Raw genomic sequence first — 18,945 nt, 5'->3', positions numbered from 1 at the left:
TCCAGAATAATCCGTAACACTTATAACTCAATTTCCACTGGAAGACCTTGAATCAGTCTAGAGAAAACTTAATGCTCAAGACCCTTTCACGTTGGGTCCTGCCTTGTCCCCTCTGTTTGCCTGCTGGAGAGCTCAGAGGCCGTTTCCTTCCAGCCAGCTGACCCAGAAGAGAAATTGGAAGCAAGTCGATTAAAATACGGTTGACTTTGAAACAGGGTCACAAAAATGACATTTTTTTGCCCAATCAGGAAAGAGAAAATCTGGGGACAGGCTTCCTGAAGTGAATGTAAAACAACTGCAATCTATTTCAGCATTATTTGGATGAGATTTGCAGAGTAATGTCTCTGCTTTTGGGGCTGCTGACGTGGATTCACCCGGCCACGACGCTCCATGCACCACGCCACACGGTCACAGGATGGAATAAGATCACACTTTATTGTGCCCAGCTTCTGTTTAACAACTGTATTCTGAAAAGCTTCCTCGGAGCAAAATGGCACAGGGGAGAAAATGGTATAAAGAGGAAAAAGGCACCGAACGGCGGGGACGAAATAAAGGGGATTAAAAATAAACGTTATCAAGGCCCAGGGGAGGAGAGGGGGTGACAATGTGGTGCCCTTCTGCACGTGTAAGACTCCACATCGTGCTCTGCCCTTCCAAACCCCGCTTTGAGGTGAGGTTGTGCTCTTCTGTGTGGCCATCAGAGCACGGGAAGGGCAAAACTCTTCGCTGGTGGGACGTGACCTGCCAAGGTAGGAGGAACGGGGCGGCGTTTGGACTCTACGGAGGAGAGTTGGGTCCCTTGCAAAGCCAAGCCAAGCAGCTCCTCTCTTTCTCCAGCCCCTTTAGTAGCCCATCCTGAGGATGCAAGCCAGACTGGCCAAGGCACCCAGAGCTATCACGGTGTAGCTGGTTTTCACGCTGCTGGCACCACTGATGTTGCACAAGGAGGTCTCACAGCAGCTGGTGGCCACGCCCGCTACGCCAATGTTCAGGTCAATTGTTGGGCAGTAGGCAGAACATTTCTTGTTGATACGTTGGTTGCGCTCGTCGCCTGGAGTGGGGTAGAGAGAAAATAGGGAGAGAAGTCAAGGAATTCATCTGGGATCATTATTAGAGGCTTTGATGATGGATTGGCTGTGCCGTATCTGATGGGGGATGCGTTGTTCTGTACTTAATGTTGGTTTTCCCATCACACTGCATCATTCATTGTCTAGATGTGACCTATGGGGACCATCTCCAAGCCTGAGGACTCCTTTGCTGTTTTCAGGGCCAGCTGAGTGCAACCCAGGGCAGGAATTTGGAGATCTAATGGATTTGGCCAGTGCGAGGTTGCGAGGTGGCATCAGCACCATGTCTTGATGTTGCCCCTTTCCAATTCCACCACCTCATGAGCATATATCTGTGAGCTTGGAGATGAGACAAAGGGTTTCTGTTGAGAAATTCTCTCCTCTAATGTCTCGGGCTCCTGGGTATGTTTAATCAACAGTGTAGTGTTGTTCTATTGCAACAGAGAGAGGCAACGTTGAGTTCCCACCTGCCACAAGATTTGCTCTCCGTGTGCTGTGAGCCTCATCAATTCTTCCACCACACCTCATGGTGGGAGGAGGTTCTGCAGCCAACCCCATCTCGTCATCAGAGCCTTAGAAAAGCTTCCCACTCACCGAATCCCGTGGTGGAATAGGTGGTGAGACAGTATTTCTCGTGGTCAGAGCATGTAGTGGTGCTGAGGCAGTGTATGTTGGAAGTTGCATCTTTGCACGTGAAGCAGGTCAAAGAAGAAGCTGCAAAAGAAGGACACGACACCCATCAGTCACCTCCAGAAGGACAAAAGTGGTGGTGCTGGTCCACAGCGAGGGTCTGCCATGGGCAGATGACCTCCTGGCTGTTTGAAACTTGGTCCCAGCGACCCTCCTGGACCCAAATTACTTTGAGCTCAGATTCGTGACACTGATGGTGGTTTCTTCACTTAGCATCCCTCAAGTATTCTTCTGGATGCTTACCCAAGTCTTCCTTGAATCCATTTAAATACCTGGCATCTCCAGCAGGCTTTTGGAAAGAACACCCCAAATCTACCATTTGCAGCATGAAGCTCTGGTGGTTTCTTCCAACCTGTCTCCTCCAAGCCTTGGTTGATGGCCACTAATTCTTGTATGGAAAGAGAACACTCAGTTCCTGTCTACACCCTTTCACATCCTCTTCCAGTCATCTGGAAGAGTCCTGGCCTCCACATCCTATCTCAGAGCACACAGATCAACAGGGAATGCTTTAAAAAAGCTATTTTCAAGTACAAAAAAAGGGAGAGTAACCCCCTCGGCCACCCTAGGCATGAATATTTTGCTGCCTGCCTCCAGAAAGTATCTTGTGACCAGCAGATGTGTCCTTCTGCTCTGCTCTGGAGAGACCTCAGCTGGAGCATTGTGTCCAGCTCTGGAATCCTCAGCACAAGAAAGACATGGACATGGATCAGGGCCAGAGGAGGCCACAAAAATGATCCAAGGATGGGAACCCCCCTGCTGGGAGGTTGGGGTTGTTCAGCCTGGAGAAGAGAAGGCTCCAGGCAGAGCTTCTTGGGACCTTTCAATGCTTAAATAGGGCCTACAGGAAATATGGGGACAGTCTTTTTAGCAGGGCCTGTTGTGACAGGACAAGGGGTGATGGTTTCAACCTAGATTTAGGCTAGATCTGAGGAAGAAAAGTTTCACCCTGAGGGTGGTGAAACCTTGGCCCAGGTTGCCCAGAGAGGTGGTTGATGCCCATCCCTGGAAACAATCAAAGTCAGGTTGGTTGGGGCTCTGAGCAATGTTATCTAGTTGCAGATCTCCCTGATAATTGCAGAGGGTTTGGACTAGATGACCTTGAAAGGTCCCTGCCAGCCCAAACCATGCTATGATCTCAAATGAAGGACAAAGTGACCTAAATCTGCTTCTCAGTGGTTGCTGGGCAGATGGATGCTTGCATTTGGCTGGCTCCTCTTCAAAGCTCTCCCGTATCAGGAGGCAATCTTGGACCTGTAGAAGACAGGGCTCAGCAAAACACCTCTTTGGCTGCAGTAGACTCCTTTTGACAGCCTTCCATGGGTGGTGACTGCCTAACTCTACACCATGTCTACGTCTGCAGCACTGTGCAGCTGCACAGCTCTGTGCTAACAGGAATGAATGAAAACAGATGGAGCTCAGGTAAGCTGGAGAAGTCATCCCCAGCAATAAAAAATACTTGGAGAAGGTTTCTTTTCATGATAAGGGAGATTTCCCACTCATCTATGTGGATCAAGCACCCCTGCAGTAATGCCTCCCACCAGGATTAGATGTTCTCCTCATTTCCAGGGTATCCCCACCGATGGCCACTTAATCTCCATCTTCTTCTACCATCTTGCCCTTTAACTTTGCCTTCCTTGCTCTTCATCTCCCTCCCTCTTGTTCTCCTTGCCCAAGCTTCTTTGCTGTTGTAGCACCTTTGTCAGTACCATCCCAACCTCATTGCTGCCCTTGTTTGACCCTGAACAAGGTCACCTGGCCCAAATGCTCTCTGCTCCTCCTGGCCCAGACCTGGCCCCGGCTCAGCCCATGACTCCAAGTGACCAGCGTCACTGTATTTCATAAGAAGCCACCAAAATTGCCTTGTAGGGCTCTGTTCTTCCTTCTCTGGCTCTGTGAAAACTGTCTTCTCTCCCCACTCCAGCTAACAGCCCCTTCTGCCTTCCCATGGCCACCCAGCACTTGTGATCCGTACTCCTCACAATTCCTCCTCTCCCTCTGTTGCTTCTCACTGAAGAGCAGCTAGCAGAGGACACCCAGGCCAGGCAGCTGGGCTTGCAGTGACTCAGATCCCACCTCCCTCTGTCCCCGTGCTCAGCACCCTTATGGTTTCAAAACCCTCCGACCAGGCGCCCGTCTCGCTCTGACTTGACACCAAGGCTGTTGCAATTTGCTTCCTGCCTTGGTCATTTCCTCTCCAGAACCTCCCAACTGCCCTGGATGGCTCTTGCATTAGCATGGTCCTGACCTTGCAAGCTAATTTTCTTTTTATCCAAGTCTGGGACCCTCCTTTAGATCATCTAGTGGTGTGGCTTCATTCTCTTTTCTTGTGCAAACCCCAGACAAGCCCCTTTCTGCTCCACCCTTTCCTCCCAGAATAACCCTGCACTAAAGCAGAGTCCCCAAACTGGGTTTTCCAGACACGTAGCTCGTTAGATTCCTTTAATCAAGCCCATTCCAAGAGAAACTTGCTGAATCCATGGAGCTTGTTGCGTGCCCAAGTCCTGTTTCATCCCAGCCTCCCAGAGCTGCTGATTTCAGAGTCCAGTTGCCCTGGGAGCCTTCTAGGGCAAGTGCCCTGACAGGGTGACTTAGCCAAGCTCTGTCTCTGCTCAGGAGGTTTCTCTCTCCCTCATAAGTCACTGCAGAGGACTCTGGGCTCCTAACGTGGTCTGTTGAGACCCTGAAGTCAGGCAGAACAATTTTGCTCGTGCTACTGAAAATCACTTCTGCTTTTTTGTCACATCTGTTGAGGTATCTGCTGCAAGAAGGGTTGAGTGGAGAAGGGGATGCAAACCCAGGCTGCCTTTGGAGGTCTCAAGACCCACCAAGACCTCAGCTCCAGCTGGAAAAGAACATTCCTCAAAGGAAGATTTTCGTGGGAGTAATTCACCCAGAGGAACAGTTTACACATGGAAAGCATCAGCAAGAGCAAGTGCTGGCAGGTGAAGGATTTACACCTTTCAAATCAGTCAGGGGCAGGATTAACCACAGCAGCAACCAGGCTTCTGGCTGGATGCAGAGTGAAGTGGTGCTGAGGGTGGAGTAATTTTCACCGACCCCTTTGGTAAATTTACTGTCTCATAACATCATCTTATTTGAAAAAATGTGGTTACAGCTGATAAGCCCAGGAAAGAATCCTTTTGGTTTTTTTCCCCCTCAGTTTTCTCAACCCTGCTGAGCACGATGATTTCAGAACATGCCCAGTTTAAAGCCTCTAAGTCCCACTCCCACAGTAAGATCATTTTCAGCCTAAGTGCTCTGCTAGACCAGGACCAAAACCACCAGGAATTTAAAACCCTACAGCAGAGCCTCAGAAAAAAATTCAGTTTGCAATAAAGCAAAAGCCCCCCTGGAGCTGAAGGATTCAACAATACTCCTGGAATAGTCAGAGAGATATTTAGGGCTGCACCTTCTGATCTTTGCCTGACCCATAACTCACTCCTGTGCAAAACAGGACATCTCCTGGAGGCACAGTCCTTGGCAGAGCCCAACGAGGCAACCTGCATCCTTCCTCCCACCCAAAATGTAACCAGTTATCAGAGTGAGAATGGGACTCTCTGTCTCCACCCCAAACCTGGGATCAACATCAGCAAAGTTACACCTCAAGGTAACGAGCTGTGAGATGGGAGCTAGGATTGCATCTTCTTGTGGTGGGAGCCCCTCCACCCATTTAGGTGATGATGGTTTGCAGTGGCAACCAATAAACAAAGTGAAAAGAAATGATTAAATGGGGCTGTAGTTAGTTCTTTGTCAAATCTGTTGCTTTTTTCCACATATTGACCTCTCCCAGCCCAGCTCTGCATATCCCCCAACTAACCCCCCTGCTCATGGAGCTGCACCAAGGGCTCTCAGCTGCCTACATGGAGCCACTCCAAGGGCTAGGACTTCACCAGTCAAATGAGGTGGGTATCTCATCCCTCACTTCAGCTCCTTAGCATTCTTCCAGCTTCTATTTGGAATCCATCCCCTGGTTTCTCATCCTAAAGACTGGAAAGTTCTCCGGAGCCCAACAACCCTTTCAGCTTCACCATTCAAAAATCCCCTTCTCCTCCTGCAACATCCAAGACGTGCCCCACCTCTGAGGAGAGGGTCTTGCTGATGCAAAGAGACTCACCCCTCTCTGTGCACAGGGCTACGACGAGCAGGACCAGAAGAGAAGCCTTCATCCTTGATGGATCCATGAGGTCTTGCAGCCTCCAAACCGAGCAGGGCTCACCCAGGGTAGGTTTTATACCTCTGCAGTGTTTCCTTTGATGGTAGGATAATTGCTGTAGGGTTGCTCTGTCAGATGATGGATAATGGAGAGCAACGTGTCCGTGCTTGTCTGTGGAAGCAACCTTTGTTGGAAATTTAAACACACGGACGTTCTCCTCCCACTTCTTTTTTTTTTCCATCTTGTTGTTTCACAATGGAGCTTGTTCATCTGAGGTTATTTATGAGACAGTTTCTAATTCTGGCTAAGTGGGGAAAAAGCAAACCACACAAACAAAACAGCGTCCAAATGAGAAGTGGAATGTTCTTTCCAGGCCAGGTTGGATCTCTGAGCAGACCACACCCTTCAGGATCCTCTCCTCACGCACTGTTTTGGTGCCTGTGGAGACGGATTGAATTTAAAATTGAAATTGAGATGGAAACAGCTACGAAATGCCTCCCAGGATTGTCAGTGCAGCTAGATCAGAAGCACAGTATCCTTCCACTGCATTTCACAGGGGACGAGGCATCATTTTCTGTGGGCCTTTTTTCAGACAGCAGTTCAGAATCAGAAGTGCTTCTGTTAAAAAAAAAAACTGGAATATTTTATAGGAAGGAAAGTGTTATTAGGAAATCTACTGGGCAATGAAAATGACTCTTTAAATTAAAAAAAAATAAAATAGAAATAACAGCCACTCCCATCGTATTGTGATTTTTTTTTTTTCCCCAGAAATTTGAAAAATAAATGATCAGGGAGAAGAAATCAAACCAATTAAAGCATGGAGAATGAGGGATTGCTTGATCAGGGATCTCCACTCATTAAATCTTCAGAAAAACAAGAAATTATAGCCAGCCAAAATGATAAGAAATGCCAAAGAGGAGTACTCTGCATTTCCATATGGTGCTCTTTATTCCTCCTTTTTTTATCATCTCTCTCCCTGCATAAATCTTTCCCATCTTTATTCTGACTGTTGTTTCTTTTTCCTCTCACCGTTGTCTTTCTGCCATCTAGTCATGGAGGTGGAGGCAGAGTCCCAGAAATGGTCCAGCTGGATCCCTTTCACATGACACTCAGAGCTGCAGGAGCCACCCACATGCCCCAACCCTCTGCCAGCAGCTCTGCCCCTTGCTGCTCTCCATCTGGTTTATTTCCCTTTTTCCTTTGTTTCAGAGTTCCTCAGATTTCTATCTATCTCCCGTGAAATATTTGGGTTTCCAACGTGACCCACCTACAGGCATGATCTCACCCAAAAGGCATGCCTGGTTCTTGAGGTGATGTAAGTCTTTCTAACACCTCCAAAGGGAACATACAAATATTGCTCGTATGGAGACCTGCATGACTAAGGTGAGGAAATTTGTGCTTTCTCAATAGGTAGAGCACGAAACTCAGTGGGAACAGAGGTGGCAATTAACCAAGAAAGCTCAAAGGAGGAGCTTTGTTTGGCTTCAGAAGCCCAAGACCATTGGAAGGCACCAGGCAGGGAGAAAACACAAGCTGGCACCCTCCACGCCAGGCAGTGCAACCCTCTCTTCCCTTGGAAAAAATTTATTTTCCCCACTCAAGAAGAGATTTCCTGAGTCTTTATCAACTTTTATTGCTGACTCTTTGAGGGAACCACAGAAAAAGGGCCTCTAGTCACAAGGAGATGCCATTCTGCAGCCCCTACGTCGTGCTGCAGAGGCAGCCCACGTTCAGATATGTTTCCACATCCATTAACAGGAACAGAAATAGCAGCTCAGCCAGGCACCTCTTTTTTTTTTCTCTTCTCTTTCCTTGTGCTCTCACCCAAGCAAAAACTAAAATATCTCTTGTCTCCTGCAAGCTGCTGAGATTTTGAGATGGCAAGGCTGAATTTCTTCAAGAAATTATTGCAGGATTTCTGGCAGTTGAGATTTCCCGTTAGATCATAGAATCATTAAGGTTGGTAAAGACCTCTAAGTTCACCAAGTCCAACCATCACAAACACCACCACGACCATTAAACCATGTCCCCAAGTGCCACGTCTACACAATGGTCCTACACTCTTCCAGCTGGCCCCATATGTCCCCTTGATATTAATGTTATCTTCATCCCCCACCAGTTCCGGGTGACAGAGACTGAAAAGAACCCAGGGAGGTAGAAAGGACACAGATTATTTCTGTGGGATGAAGAATTATTCCAGAGGGATGAAGGCAAAGGAGAATATCTCAGTTTATAAACATTTGGAGGATATAAACATCAAGATCTTGGAAAAAAGAGATTTAACTGGGTGTGGAGGTTGGAATGAAGGACTTATGTCCCTTGATACCGTTGCTGAATGGAGCAGGAAGGGGAGTGTTTTGTTTGATCTTGTTTTAAATCTGGTTGAAATTGTTATGTAAGAAGGGTAAATTTATTGCCTTCGTTCTGGTGGAAACGTGTCGTTTCCGTGACACAAAAGCTGAGATTTAAAAGTAACTGTGAAATTCAGATGGTTTTAGTAAATGTGTGTTTTCAAGGAGGCCAAAAGCTTTGAGAATTGTTTCAGAAATTATCGGGATGATTAGATAGAAGTGATGGGAAAACTGGTTAAAAAGAAGTGGAGAAAAAACCCAACCCAAGTTTCTGTTGGTCCCTCAGCACATAACTTCGACCACACCATCGTTGTCCAGTTAGCCCAGCTTGGATTTCAATTAATTTTTTTATAGGATGATTAAACCTAATCTGATTTTCACAACCCTTTCTCCTTCTTGATCTTCACAACCTTCAGCCCATGCTGCAGTCTCTCCCCGTTGCACAGAAACACGGACACCTTGCAGGTTGTCCTGAGTGCTGCTGGAGCAGGACTCCACTGAATCCCAGAATCCCAGTGTGGTGGGGTTGGGAGGGACCTCTGGGGATCATCTCCTCCCACCCCCTGCTCCAGCAGCTCACCCACAGGATCACCATAGGTCCAGGGTCACATCCAGGTGGGTTTGGGATCTCTCCAGTTTGGAGACTCCACAGCCTCTCTGGGCAGCTGCTCCAGGCTCGGGCCCCTCACCCCAAAGAAGTTTCTCCTCCTGCTCAGGTGGCACCTCCTGGGTTCCAGTTGGTGCCCGTTGCCCCTTGGCCTGTCCCTGGGCACCACTGAGCAGAGTCTGGCCCCAGCCTCTTGCCCCCCGGGGCCCTTGAGCTCTTGCTCAGCACTGCTCAGATCCCCTCTGAGGCTTCTCCTCTCCAGCTCAGCAGCCCCAGGGCTCTCAGCCTGGCCTGGCACAGAGATGCTCCAGCCCCTCAGCAGCTTCATATACTCTGCTGGACTCTTTCCAGTAGTTCTTTGTCTCTTTTGAACTGAGGAGCCCAGAATTGGACCAAATACTCAAGCTGTGGCTGCACTGGGGCAAAGCAGAGAGGGAGGAGAACCTCCCTTGACCTGCTGGCCACACTCTTCTCAAATCCATTGGGCTGTGAGCTTTAGGGCTTTTTTCCCAGGTGCCATTTCTATACCAGCCCTTCTGAAATGCAGAATTATAAATGAACTGCACTTATAAAAGGTTCAGCTGGGAACCATCCAGCTCCAAGGGCACGTGGATTTTGCCTACCTTAGCTACCATGCTGCAGCACAAGCTGCAGAGGATCTCCACCCCACCTCCTTCATCCTCAGGGTTGGAAATACAGTGACAGAGTAAAGGCAAGGAGCAGAGATGTCCCCATCAGAGATGTCCCCATCAGATCAGACATCCATCACCTCTGCCAGGCTTTTTCTACTCATCTCCCCTCTCCTTCCAGGGGAGTCATGAGCAGCATCTTCTCCAAGCAGGCACAGAGGTCTCCTTTCCACAAAGACATATTCCAGCAGCACAGTCCTCATCTTGGACAACTCCAGCATCTTGGGGTGGGCCCTTTACCTGCTTTAAAAGCTGAAATCACCCACCCTGAAGAGACCACGGGAGAACTTCACAGCACAGCCTGGAGCACACCCCATGCCTGGCAGCCCCCCAGTCCTTACAAAACAATTCTCACTCTTGCTTGCAACAGGAACAACACAAACATCTTTGACCTTTCCAGATTGACACCTCCCTTCTCGAGCACCGAGTGATCAGGCAGAACATCTGGAGTGTCTGGATACAGCTGAGAAAGGCAGCCAGGAGAAGACTCCTAGGTGCTAAAAAGAGGAATTCAACGTGAAGCAGAGATTCAAACCACAGCCCTTTGTGCCAAGAGCTGTTTTCTCAGGTTGATCTTCATGTGGATAGAGGAAACAAACTCTAGCATAACATGAATTTTTATTGTGCCTGACAATCATCACTGACATGCTATCAAAAGAGCTTTCCCAGGGAAAATTAGTACAAAACAACAAATGATACAGGGGGGAAAAAAAAAATAGGAGAGGTGCTGCTGTGCTATTTTTTGGGCAAGACCCAAAACAGCATCTTGGAAAAAAACAGGGTGGCAAAGACCCTGTTGGAGACATTAGCCAGAGGATATTTGTTTCTCGGCTGGGGAATACCTTGTGGATTCTTGGCTTGTTCACATCTTCTCCCACCCCTCATCACAATCCTGCCCTGATGACACAGACCAAGCTGGCCACGATGCCCAGGGACATGGCGGCGTAGCTGATCTTGATGCTGTTGGCACCACTGAAGTTGCACAGGGAGGTGCTGCAGCATTTGGTGGAATAAGCTGCCACCCCGAAGTTCACGTTCGTCTCGGGGCAGTCTGCAGAACATTTCTTGGTGATGCGGTGTCCCTGGTCCTTGCCTGGATGGAGAACAGAGAGGAAAGGAGAGCTGTGATGTGAGATTCTTCTGCGAGTGCTGACCAGAGGATGAGAGGAGAAGAAAGCAGGGGAGGGGCTGTTCACAAGGGTTTGGAGGGACAGGACGAGGGGGAATGGCTTTGAGCTAGAAAAGAGGAGATTTAGGTTAGATGTTAGGAGAAGTTCTGCAATCTGAGGGTGATGGACCACTGGAATAGGTTGACCAGAGGGGTGGTGGAGGTCCCATCCCTGGGGACATTCAATATCAGGCTGGATGAAGCTTTGAGTAGCTTGATCTAGTTGGAGATGTCTCTGCTGATAGCAGGGGGGTTGGACTAGAAGACCTCTGGAGGTCCCTTCTAGCCCAGATATTCTATAATTCCATGACAGCAGGAGTTAAACTGCACTGTGCTTAATTGGCAATGCAGCAATTACAGCAACCAATGGATTTGATGAGCGTTGGATGAGTATCCACATAACCTGGATCAAATGCATGACACTAGGAAGTCCTTGACCACACCATGAAATCCACACTCTGCTTCCTGGAGGAGGGCAAAAAATCACTGCCAATGCATTTTTGGGTTCTAAAACCACCTGACTTACATCCAGCCCCTGCCCATCCTCCACCACTAAGTCTGTGAGCTCTCAGCTCAGTCAACAGGGTCTGCTCAGGAAAATCTGCATGCTCCAACCAGCCCTGCCACAAGATGGTGAAGAAAACACCCCAAGTGATGGATCACAAAGGGCTGAGGGATCCACACTCATTATATGTTGTGCTGACCCACAAACCTCAATGATCAATTCTTCCCAAGAAGACCAACGACCGCCCTAAAAAAAATCATATGACCCATGTTTCTCTGGAGGAAAAAAAAAGCCTTGAGGTGTTGCTGATACTCACCAAACCCAGCAGAGCTGTATGTGGTTGTGCAGTATTTCTCATGGTCTTCACACTTGTAGGTTTTGAGACAGTTCCAGTTGGAGTGTTCATTGTCACACGTGTAGCAAAACAGCGAGGAAGCTGGAAAGAGCAAACGTGCCACATTTTAGTGGGTTCCAGCAATGCCTTCCTGGGGAGAAAGTGTCAAAAGCCACGTCCCTTCTTGGGGAAGAAGGTGAAAAGTATTTCACCAACCAATTTTCATGACCCATGAAATAAGAAGTTGGTTTCCATTCATGAAGCTGAAAAAGGAAACAAAGAGAACGAACCAAGTTTTCTTCCTTTAGATTTTCAGTGATTAAACTTGAAAACACATTTTTTTTTCAGTCTGAGGAGCACTTTAAGGTGAGTTTTCTTTCTCCTCTAGGTCCACCTTGGCCTGGTGGACAGCCAACCTGCAAAAGCAGAGCTAAAGACTTGCCCAGCTGGATCTAGGGTAGGTCTGGCATGGAGAGGATGAACTGGAACCTTTCTTGTTAATATTTGCAGACTGCAGCTGCAAGACACCGTACAGACATGAATTAATTAAAGCCTCTGACACCCCTGCGAGCTAAATTAGTCAGCACAGAACCACATTAAAGGGAGTTCCCTGGGAGAGGTTGCTCTGGACAATAGAGAGGTTATTTCCACCAGCACCTGGAACAAAATGTTCTCAGTGATATTGTTGTCAGGGCTGGGCCAGGTCTATTACGAAGCCAGAAGGAGGTAGGATATGGAGTTCTGAACAAAAATGAAGCCAATTGTGTCCCATGGCCATGCTAGAAACACAGGCACGTGGCATCTTGTTCCCCCGAGGTGGATTCTCCACTGATGGAAACTCCTTCCCTCCTGCTCAAGAGTCCCCTGAGATGTTCCAACCAGCTCTGCCCCAAGATGGTGAGGAACACACCCCAGGTGGTGGATGACAGAGGGATGAGGGATTTCTGAGCAGGGGTGAAAGGGGTTCTCATGACAGCCTGGCCCATTGTCCCCAGTGGTGGAGAGTTCTTGGCTGAAGGTGACCAAGTTGCAAACCAGGGAGGGTCCTCCATTAGGCTGAAAATGCCCCAGTTTGGTTCCTCCTGGCTTTCTCAACCCAGAAAGGCTCTTACTTCTGCACAGAAGATCCCCTTTTTATTGGATTTGAACCTACTTTTAACAAAGAAACTCCTCACAGGGACTTTCCAAAGCCCAACTGCTGTTGATGGAAATTCATCTCTGAAGCTGAACCTGCCCATGACACTTGGTTAGACAATTGCAGAAACAACTTCAGAAGAGAATTAAAAGCCATTTTAGGCCCTGTCTTCCCCACGTAGGATAAGAAAAAGCCTCCCCTGTATGATGTGGGGAGCTCAGGTGCCTTGGGTACAGCTCTGGAGCCAGCTCTGGGTGTCTCAGCATAGACTATCTCACTCTGAAAGCCACCCAGATGTTGCAAGAGAAGGTGTTCTCCATAACAACAGATAGAATCATCCTCGTTGCATCCTGGTTTTTAGTTCTTTTTAACAGACTGGTCAGTGCTCACCGTTTCTCCATCACCTGGATGAGTTAAGCCTCTGACCTCTCCTCTGGAGGTTCCCCAACCCAAGCCACGGGGTGTCTCACAGACCACACTAGAGCAACCTCTCTGCTTAGCAAACCCTGCACAGACCCCATAGCTTTCTCTCATCTGCTTTCCTGCCAAGCTTCACAAAGTCGTTCAAACCACTTCCTGCTGCAGATGGAGCTGAGACCCCAGCGTGGGCATAAAGCAAGGAACATCCCTCCCAGTCAGGAAACAAGAAGAGCTTAAACCATTCTAAGTGTCAGAAAGCCTTGTCCACATCTGGCCTCCACCCTCCCTTAGCTCTGGTTTTGCCAGAAAGAGCCTTAACGGTGCAAAAAAAAAAGGCAAGCAGTGCTCCTTGGGTTTGCAGACACGTGCACAGAGCCCAAGTTCTTCAGATGGTTGTTTCTACACCGTTACCTCGTTGTATCTACACCTTTTTTTGAAAGAGGACAAGCACAGAGCATTGAAGATCCCGTTACAAACACTCTCCCTCCCAGGCACTTCAAAAAGCTCTTCAAATCTACAAGCCAAGAGCTCTTAGGCTTTCAAATATCTGCCAGCAAGCTCGTTTCTTAATTGTAATGTCATTGTGGGAAAGAAAGTGAAATGCTGGCAGAAGAGGCCGTGATACCTTCTGAAAACAGCTCCTCAAGTTTCACGCAGGAATGAAATAAAACCAAAGGTAAAACCCTGAGCCCAAGTTGAATTCATATCAGCATTTCCCAGTTCACATGTCTGTCCTCAGATGTGAGTGGTTGGAGCTCGATACTTGAGGGTGTGAGAAACCAGAGTGGTGAGCTCATCTCCTTTGGCTTCTGGGCACCTCAGCAGGACTCACCCAGAAGCTGAGACTCAACCACGTTCAATATCGCTTGGCGTAGCTGACTCCCAAATAAAACTGCTCGACCAAGACCTCACCAATTGCAATAAAATCTGCCAAATCTCGTCCTTGTGTTAGCTCTAATTTCTCTTCTGGGGTTTTCATCCTCTCCGTTTGGCTCTCCCAGCCAAACCTTAACTAAGGGCTGGCAATAAAATCAGCCAAACCTCGTCCTTGCGTTCGCTCTGATTTCTCTTCTGGGGTTTTCATCCTCTCCGTTTGGCTCTCCCAGCCTCCAGAGCTCCTTACCTCGCTCAGCACACAGGACTGCTGCCAGCAGAGCAATCAGAAAAGCCTTCATGGTCGTCGTGCCTTCAGAGCCCGAGCAATGTGAGATGCTGCACCACGATGAGGTTTTATACCGGGGCCGCGTTTACTTCGACTTCCTTCCTCTGATTACAGTAATTTGAGGTTTGAGGAGTTGACACCACACCAGATGCGATCAGTGATGGGTGTGTTTTTGTGTAGGAATCTATTACGAGGCTCCAAGTAGCATTTTTTTTCCTTACATCTCGTTCAGATCCAATCTCTTTGTTGTTTTTTTTTTTTCCAAGGCCTCCTCCTGCTGACTGTGTCTGCATTGCTAATTTGGGGAACGATTTATCTGATTCAAACACAGGAGTCCCTTCTTACTCCATTGGGCTGAACCACGAAACCTGGAGCAAAGCAGAGGCAGCTGAGCCAGTCTAGGGTGGCTCATCACTTGCAAGATAGGAGGTGTCCCCTGGCATCCTCTGTCCTTTCTCTCAGCCATGCTACGAGAGCTTCGTGTCTGTGGGAAGTGGGAGAGGAGGCAAAAAAAAAAGATTTTCACTGGATTGCCCATCGTCAGTCAGAATTATCTCACTTGTGCTAAAGAAAGTGCTTGAAGGAGAAAACCAGCTTCTGTCATTCCAGGGGAGTGTCACTCAGAGCTTCCCATGGTCCAGGCAGGGATGGAGTTTAATGGTTTTGTTTTGCCCTTCTTTTCTGTCCTCTAGAAGCATCTGGAGTTTCCAAGCGACAGTGTTTGTTGTTACCTGTAGACCAATTCTGAACTCAGTCAGGTTTTTCCAGTCCCTCATGACCTTTCCAGTCCTTCTGGGCTCTTTCCTTCTGCTCCCACAACCTCTTGTCAAATGACTCAGGATGCAGCAGAGACACGAAGTACATGGAAACAGCTGCAGGAATTAAACTACAAACAGGAGTGAAAATAACCCAGAAGTAAAATGAGTTCTGGTCAAGAGGATTTCTCAGTAGACCAGGACTCTTCATCTTTAGAGAGAGAAATTGCCAGGGAGAGTTCAGAGTCAAGGTTTGTGAGTGCACAAATGGTGTGGAAAGTGAACAAAGGACATCCAGTTGCTCTTGGTGTCCCCCAAATCCCTCCCCAAGGAGTTGGTTCAGAGGCTTTTCCTCTGATCACCTCTCTGCAAGATCCTGGGCAGATGGTTCCATGCCCGTGCCCTGTGATGAGTCTTCTGGTTCCAGGGATTTTTCCTTTGCCTGGTTCCTCCTTTTTCCACAGCAGCTTTGGCCTCCAACTATTTCTATCTCTGTTTTCTCCCCATTCCCAGAGCAGGGTGAAGAGCATCCAGTTTTCAAACTCTTCCACTCCACTCTCTGCCATGACCTTGAGCATGTGTCTTTAGTTATCTGCTCTTGTAGCAAAGATGTGAAAGAGCCACGTTGACACATAACAGACCAACTACACTCCAGAAATAGTTGGTGAAAAAGCCACAATCTCAGAACAAAACTTCCTATAAATACCTGCATGAACCACAGCAGGCAGGAAACACGATCTGCTAGAGCATGAAGGGAAGTAGGTGGTATTTGTGCACGTTTTTACACACAATAACCAGGCTTCCCTCAGCCAGCTAGAGAACTGAAACCAAAAACTTCCTTCCCATCCATCCACGTCAAAAATCCTGAAATGAAACTGAATCGTTGCACTGAACTCAGCTCATCTTGGAGCCAAAGGAGCAGGAAAAATGCAGCTCCTCAGCAGGAGGAAGGGAGCAGTGCAGGAGCACAGCCCACGAGGAGAAAGGAGAAAGGCTTTGGAACAAAAACAAATAAATGGAAAGTAAATAAATGACACTGTTAAAACAAAGTGCAGCCGAACAGAAAAGCTGAAAGTGAGAAATGGGCTGTAGAAAGTGGGAATGTGAGAAAGCATTTAAATAGATTAAAGGGAGGGAAAGTTAATAATAATAAACAAGATTAATATTTCACCCAGAACTGGAAGGAGGGAAGGAGGGAGCTGAGAAATATCGGTGCAAAGGGAAATAAATCAAAGCAAACACACAAAGCTCAAGGGGGGGGATTATTAAAGAGGGGCAAAATGAGCGTAAGAAATCAGATGGGATCAACACTTCATCGTTTCTCCTTCGGTGGCATCACTTAGTGCTGTGCCAAATGTTCGTGGCATTATGTGCAGACACTGTTCAGGTATTAACCGCAGCCCTTCAAGGTCTGAGGAGCATTTTTTACCCTTCCCCAAATCCCAGTTTAACCAGCTACTGGCGTCAGTCCGTGGCGCCTGGATGGGAAAAGCATCTGGGGCATCACCTGGCCCCTCTCCCTGCGTCCCTGGAGGACTGCAAAAGAGCTTCAGGACCTCGACTGGGGTTTGGCCAAGTCCCAGCACCACTCTATTCTTCTGGACTGTTGTTATTGCACTCACGCCCAGGGCCACTGCAAGGGCTCTGGGCTCCAACCAGCACCAGGGTGGTGGGGAGGGGAGGGGTGTGTGCTTCAAAGCAAAGAGCAGCCCTGGGGTTTTTTTCAAGGAAGGCATGAAGAGGACTGAAAGAAATCCAGGACGAAGACAACCGAGGCAGTGGGAAGTGCAGATGGTGTCAGGAGAACCCAGCGTGGAGGTGTTGAAGCTATGGGCATAAATAAAAGAAGAGAGAGGAGGGCAGTAGGGTGAATCTAGCTGCAGAAGCTGGGTGAGGTGGGTCTCATGAAGGGTGTTAAATAGTTAACAGAGCCTGGGAGTTCTACAGAAGGAACTTTAACCCACTTTGAGCTTGGCAGCTGACCACGTGTGTTTGTGCAAGACCTGGGGAGGGCGTTGGGCAGGGCCTGTCCCTTTTGTGTGACTGAAGCCAGAAAAAGCATGTTTTCAGTCTGTGGTGGAGCAGCCAGGTGGAGCAAACTGCCAGCTCAAAGAAGGTTTTAACATCAGCTCTCCTCACTTTCTCCCTTTTTCTTTCTGGAGGGTGGAATCGCAGCTCTCCTCGATGGTGCGGGGAGGAAACTCTCTGTTCCAGCTCAGGGTTGTAAACTGTAGAGGCCATGGGACAAGGTGAGAAGAAGGAAGCCATGGGCAGTGCTCCTTCTGTCCCTGAGTCACACAGATGGTGCATGCAGGGCAAGCAGTCCAGCCCCTGACAGCATCAGGCTGATCTGGTTGTGTCCTCCCCCTCCTCGCTAGGTCAGGGAAGGTTGGATTGCTTCATCTGGCCAAGCAATGGCTGGGAAGGAGGAGATCATGGAATCCAAAAACCCCAGTTAAAAAGGAAGATATTTTGCTTTTCCCACCTAAGGCTTGACTGTAGCAGGCAACCTGCTCTATTCTGCCTTTCTCCAAAGCACATCTGGGTCTGTAGCTGACCTGGTAGGCTCCAAACAACAGGATGGAGCTCCTCGTGGAAAGAGAGGCTACCAAACCTTTAAGTAGGAGGAACAAGGGTAGCCCAGACCCTCCATGTCTTGCTGAAGCACAAGGTGATCTGGATAGGTTTCTGTCTCAACACTTGCTGTCAGTCACAGTGGGTGAGGAGCCTGAGTCCTTTGAGGCCACAGCTACCAACCAACAGGGAACCAAGCCCATTTTGTCACATCCCCTTAACCTCCAAGGTCCTAAGAGTCCCATCACTTTGGAGGCTCACTGGGAGATATCAAACAGCACCATCACGCCTGGAGTCAATCGCTGTGATTCACATCCCCACCAATGCCCTTCCTGAAGGATCAGATCCAGAGTAACTCATCAAACAAGGTAGAAGCCCAGCCCCGATGCCATCCATGCCATTGGACCATCAACAAGGCTTGGGCACACCCCAAGCAGACAGTTCCCTGACATGGGGCTGCTCATTGCAAGCAATTTGGATGTAATCACCCTGTTTGGAGAAGAAAGAGATTAAAGTAATGAATGTGAGTCATCCTCCTTGGATCCAGGGCCAAGGTTCATTATTCTGTGGTGGCATCTCTGCAGCTAGGAGGGGGAAGACTGGAGACCTGCAGGGTCTGAGGGAAAAGAAGCAGTGAAGAAGGATGGCTGGGAGGCACAAAAAGAGGTGAGAGAGAAAAACCCTCTTGGGATTCTCCCAAAAGAGTTAATGTCCGTCCTCCCCAAGGAGAGCACCACTGGACACAACCATGTTTGGGGAGGAATGATCCTCACAGGTTTATTGAAGTTTGCCCTTGTAAGTTCAAGTTCAGTTGGTCATTCCCACATCTGCCATTACTTTTCCATCAAAAGTGGGAATTTCCCCTTGCCCAGGGTCCAGCTCTCCTGATCTTTCATGACATGAAACCAAAATTGGATGGTCCCCTCTGTGGCGTGTTCACACTGGTCCTGGCAAGCAAGGGTCTGACCTATGGAAATTTTGGGCTGGGATAAGCACCTGAATCGTGTCAGTGTTAAGAAATAATAGTTGTTTAGCTTAAATAAGTAAGTTTTAAACAAATCCCTCAGAGTCAACACCAACGTCAGGGTGCAGGGGTTGCAGCAGAAGGTTCTGTGATTTGTTGTACTCTCTGTGCAGCTTTACTCACTTAGCACGAGCAGGTAGATTTTTCTTCACTGTGAGGATGGGGAGACATTGGAACACGTTGCCCAGAGAAGTCGTGGAGGCTCTGGTGAGACCCCTCCATGCAGTGCTGGGTCCAACTTAGAAGTCCTCAGCACAAGAAAGGCATCGACCTGTGGGAGAGGGTCCAGAGGAGGCCACAAAAATGATCAG

The 18,945-nt window shown here is 48.4% G+C and overlaps 2 protein-coding genes across 2 annotated transcripts; both read right to left on the bottom strand.

The window, feature by feature from the left end:
- Positions 1-842: 842 nt before the first annotated feature.
- On the bottom strand, positions 843-5,923 carry LOC103782049 (lymphocyte antigen 6E-like). The gene is made up of 3 exons (XM_008949821.1): positions 5,872-5,923; positions 1,662-1,781; positions 843-1,051 (listed from the first exon to the last, which is right to left on the bottom strand). Exons 1-3 carry the CDS (start codon positions 5,921-5,923, stop codon positions 843-845), a joined length of 381 nt encoding a protein of 126 aa, XP_008948069.1.
- A 4,518-nt stretch (positions 5,924-10,441) lies between these two features.
- Positions 10,442-14,317, bottom strand: LOC103781943 (lymphocyte antigen 6E-like). Its single transcript, XM_008949709.1, has 3 exons — positions 14,243-14,317; positions 11,547-11,666; positions 10,442-10,650 (listed from the first exon to the last, which is right to left on the bottom strand). Exons 1-3 carry the CDS (start codon positions 14,292-14,294, stop codon positions 10,442-10,444), a joined length of 381 nt encoding a protein of 126 aa, XP_008947957.1. The 5' UTR covers positions 14,295-14,317.
- Between the last annotated feature and the right edge of the window lie 4,628 nt (positions 14,318-18,945).

This window comes from Merops nubicus, unplaced genomic scaffold, assembly GCF_000691845.1.
Source record: "Merops nubicus isolate BGI_N331 unplaced genomic scaffold, ASM69184v1 scaffold2130, whole genome shotgun sequence".
Classification (NCBI taxonomy): Eukaryota; Metazoa; Chordata; class Aves; order Coraciiformes; family Meropidae; genus Merops; species Merops nubicus.
The sequence above is the reverse complement of the archived record's forward strand: the minus strand, read 5'-3'. Positions and strand labels throughout refer to the sequence as shown.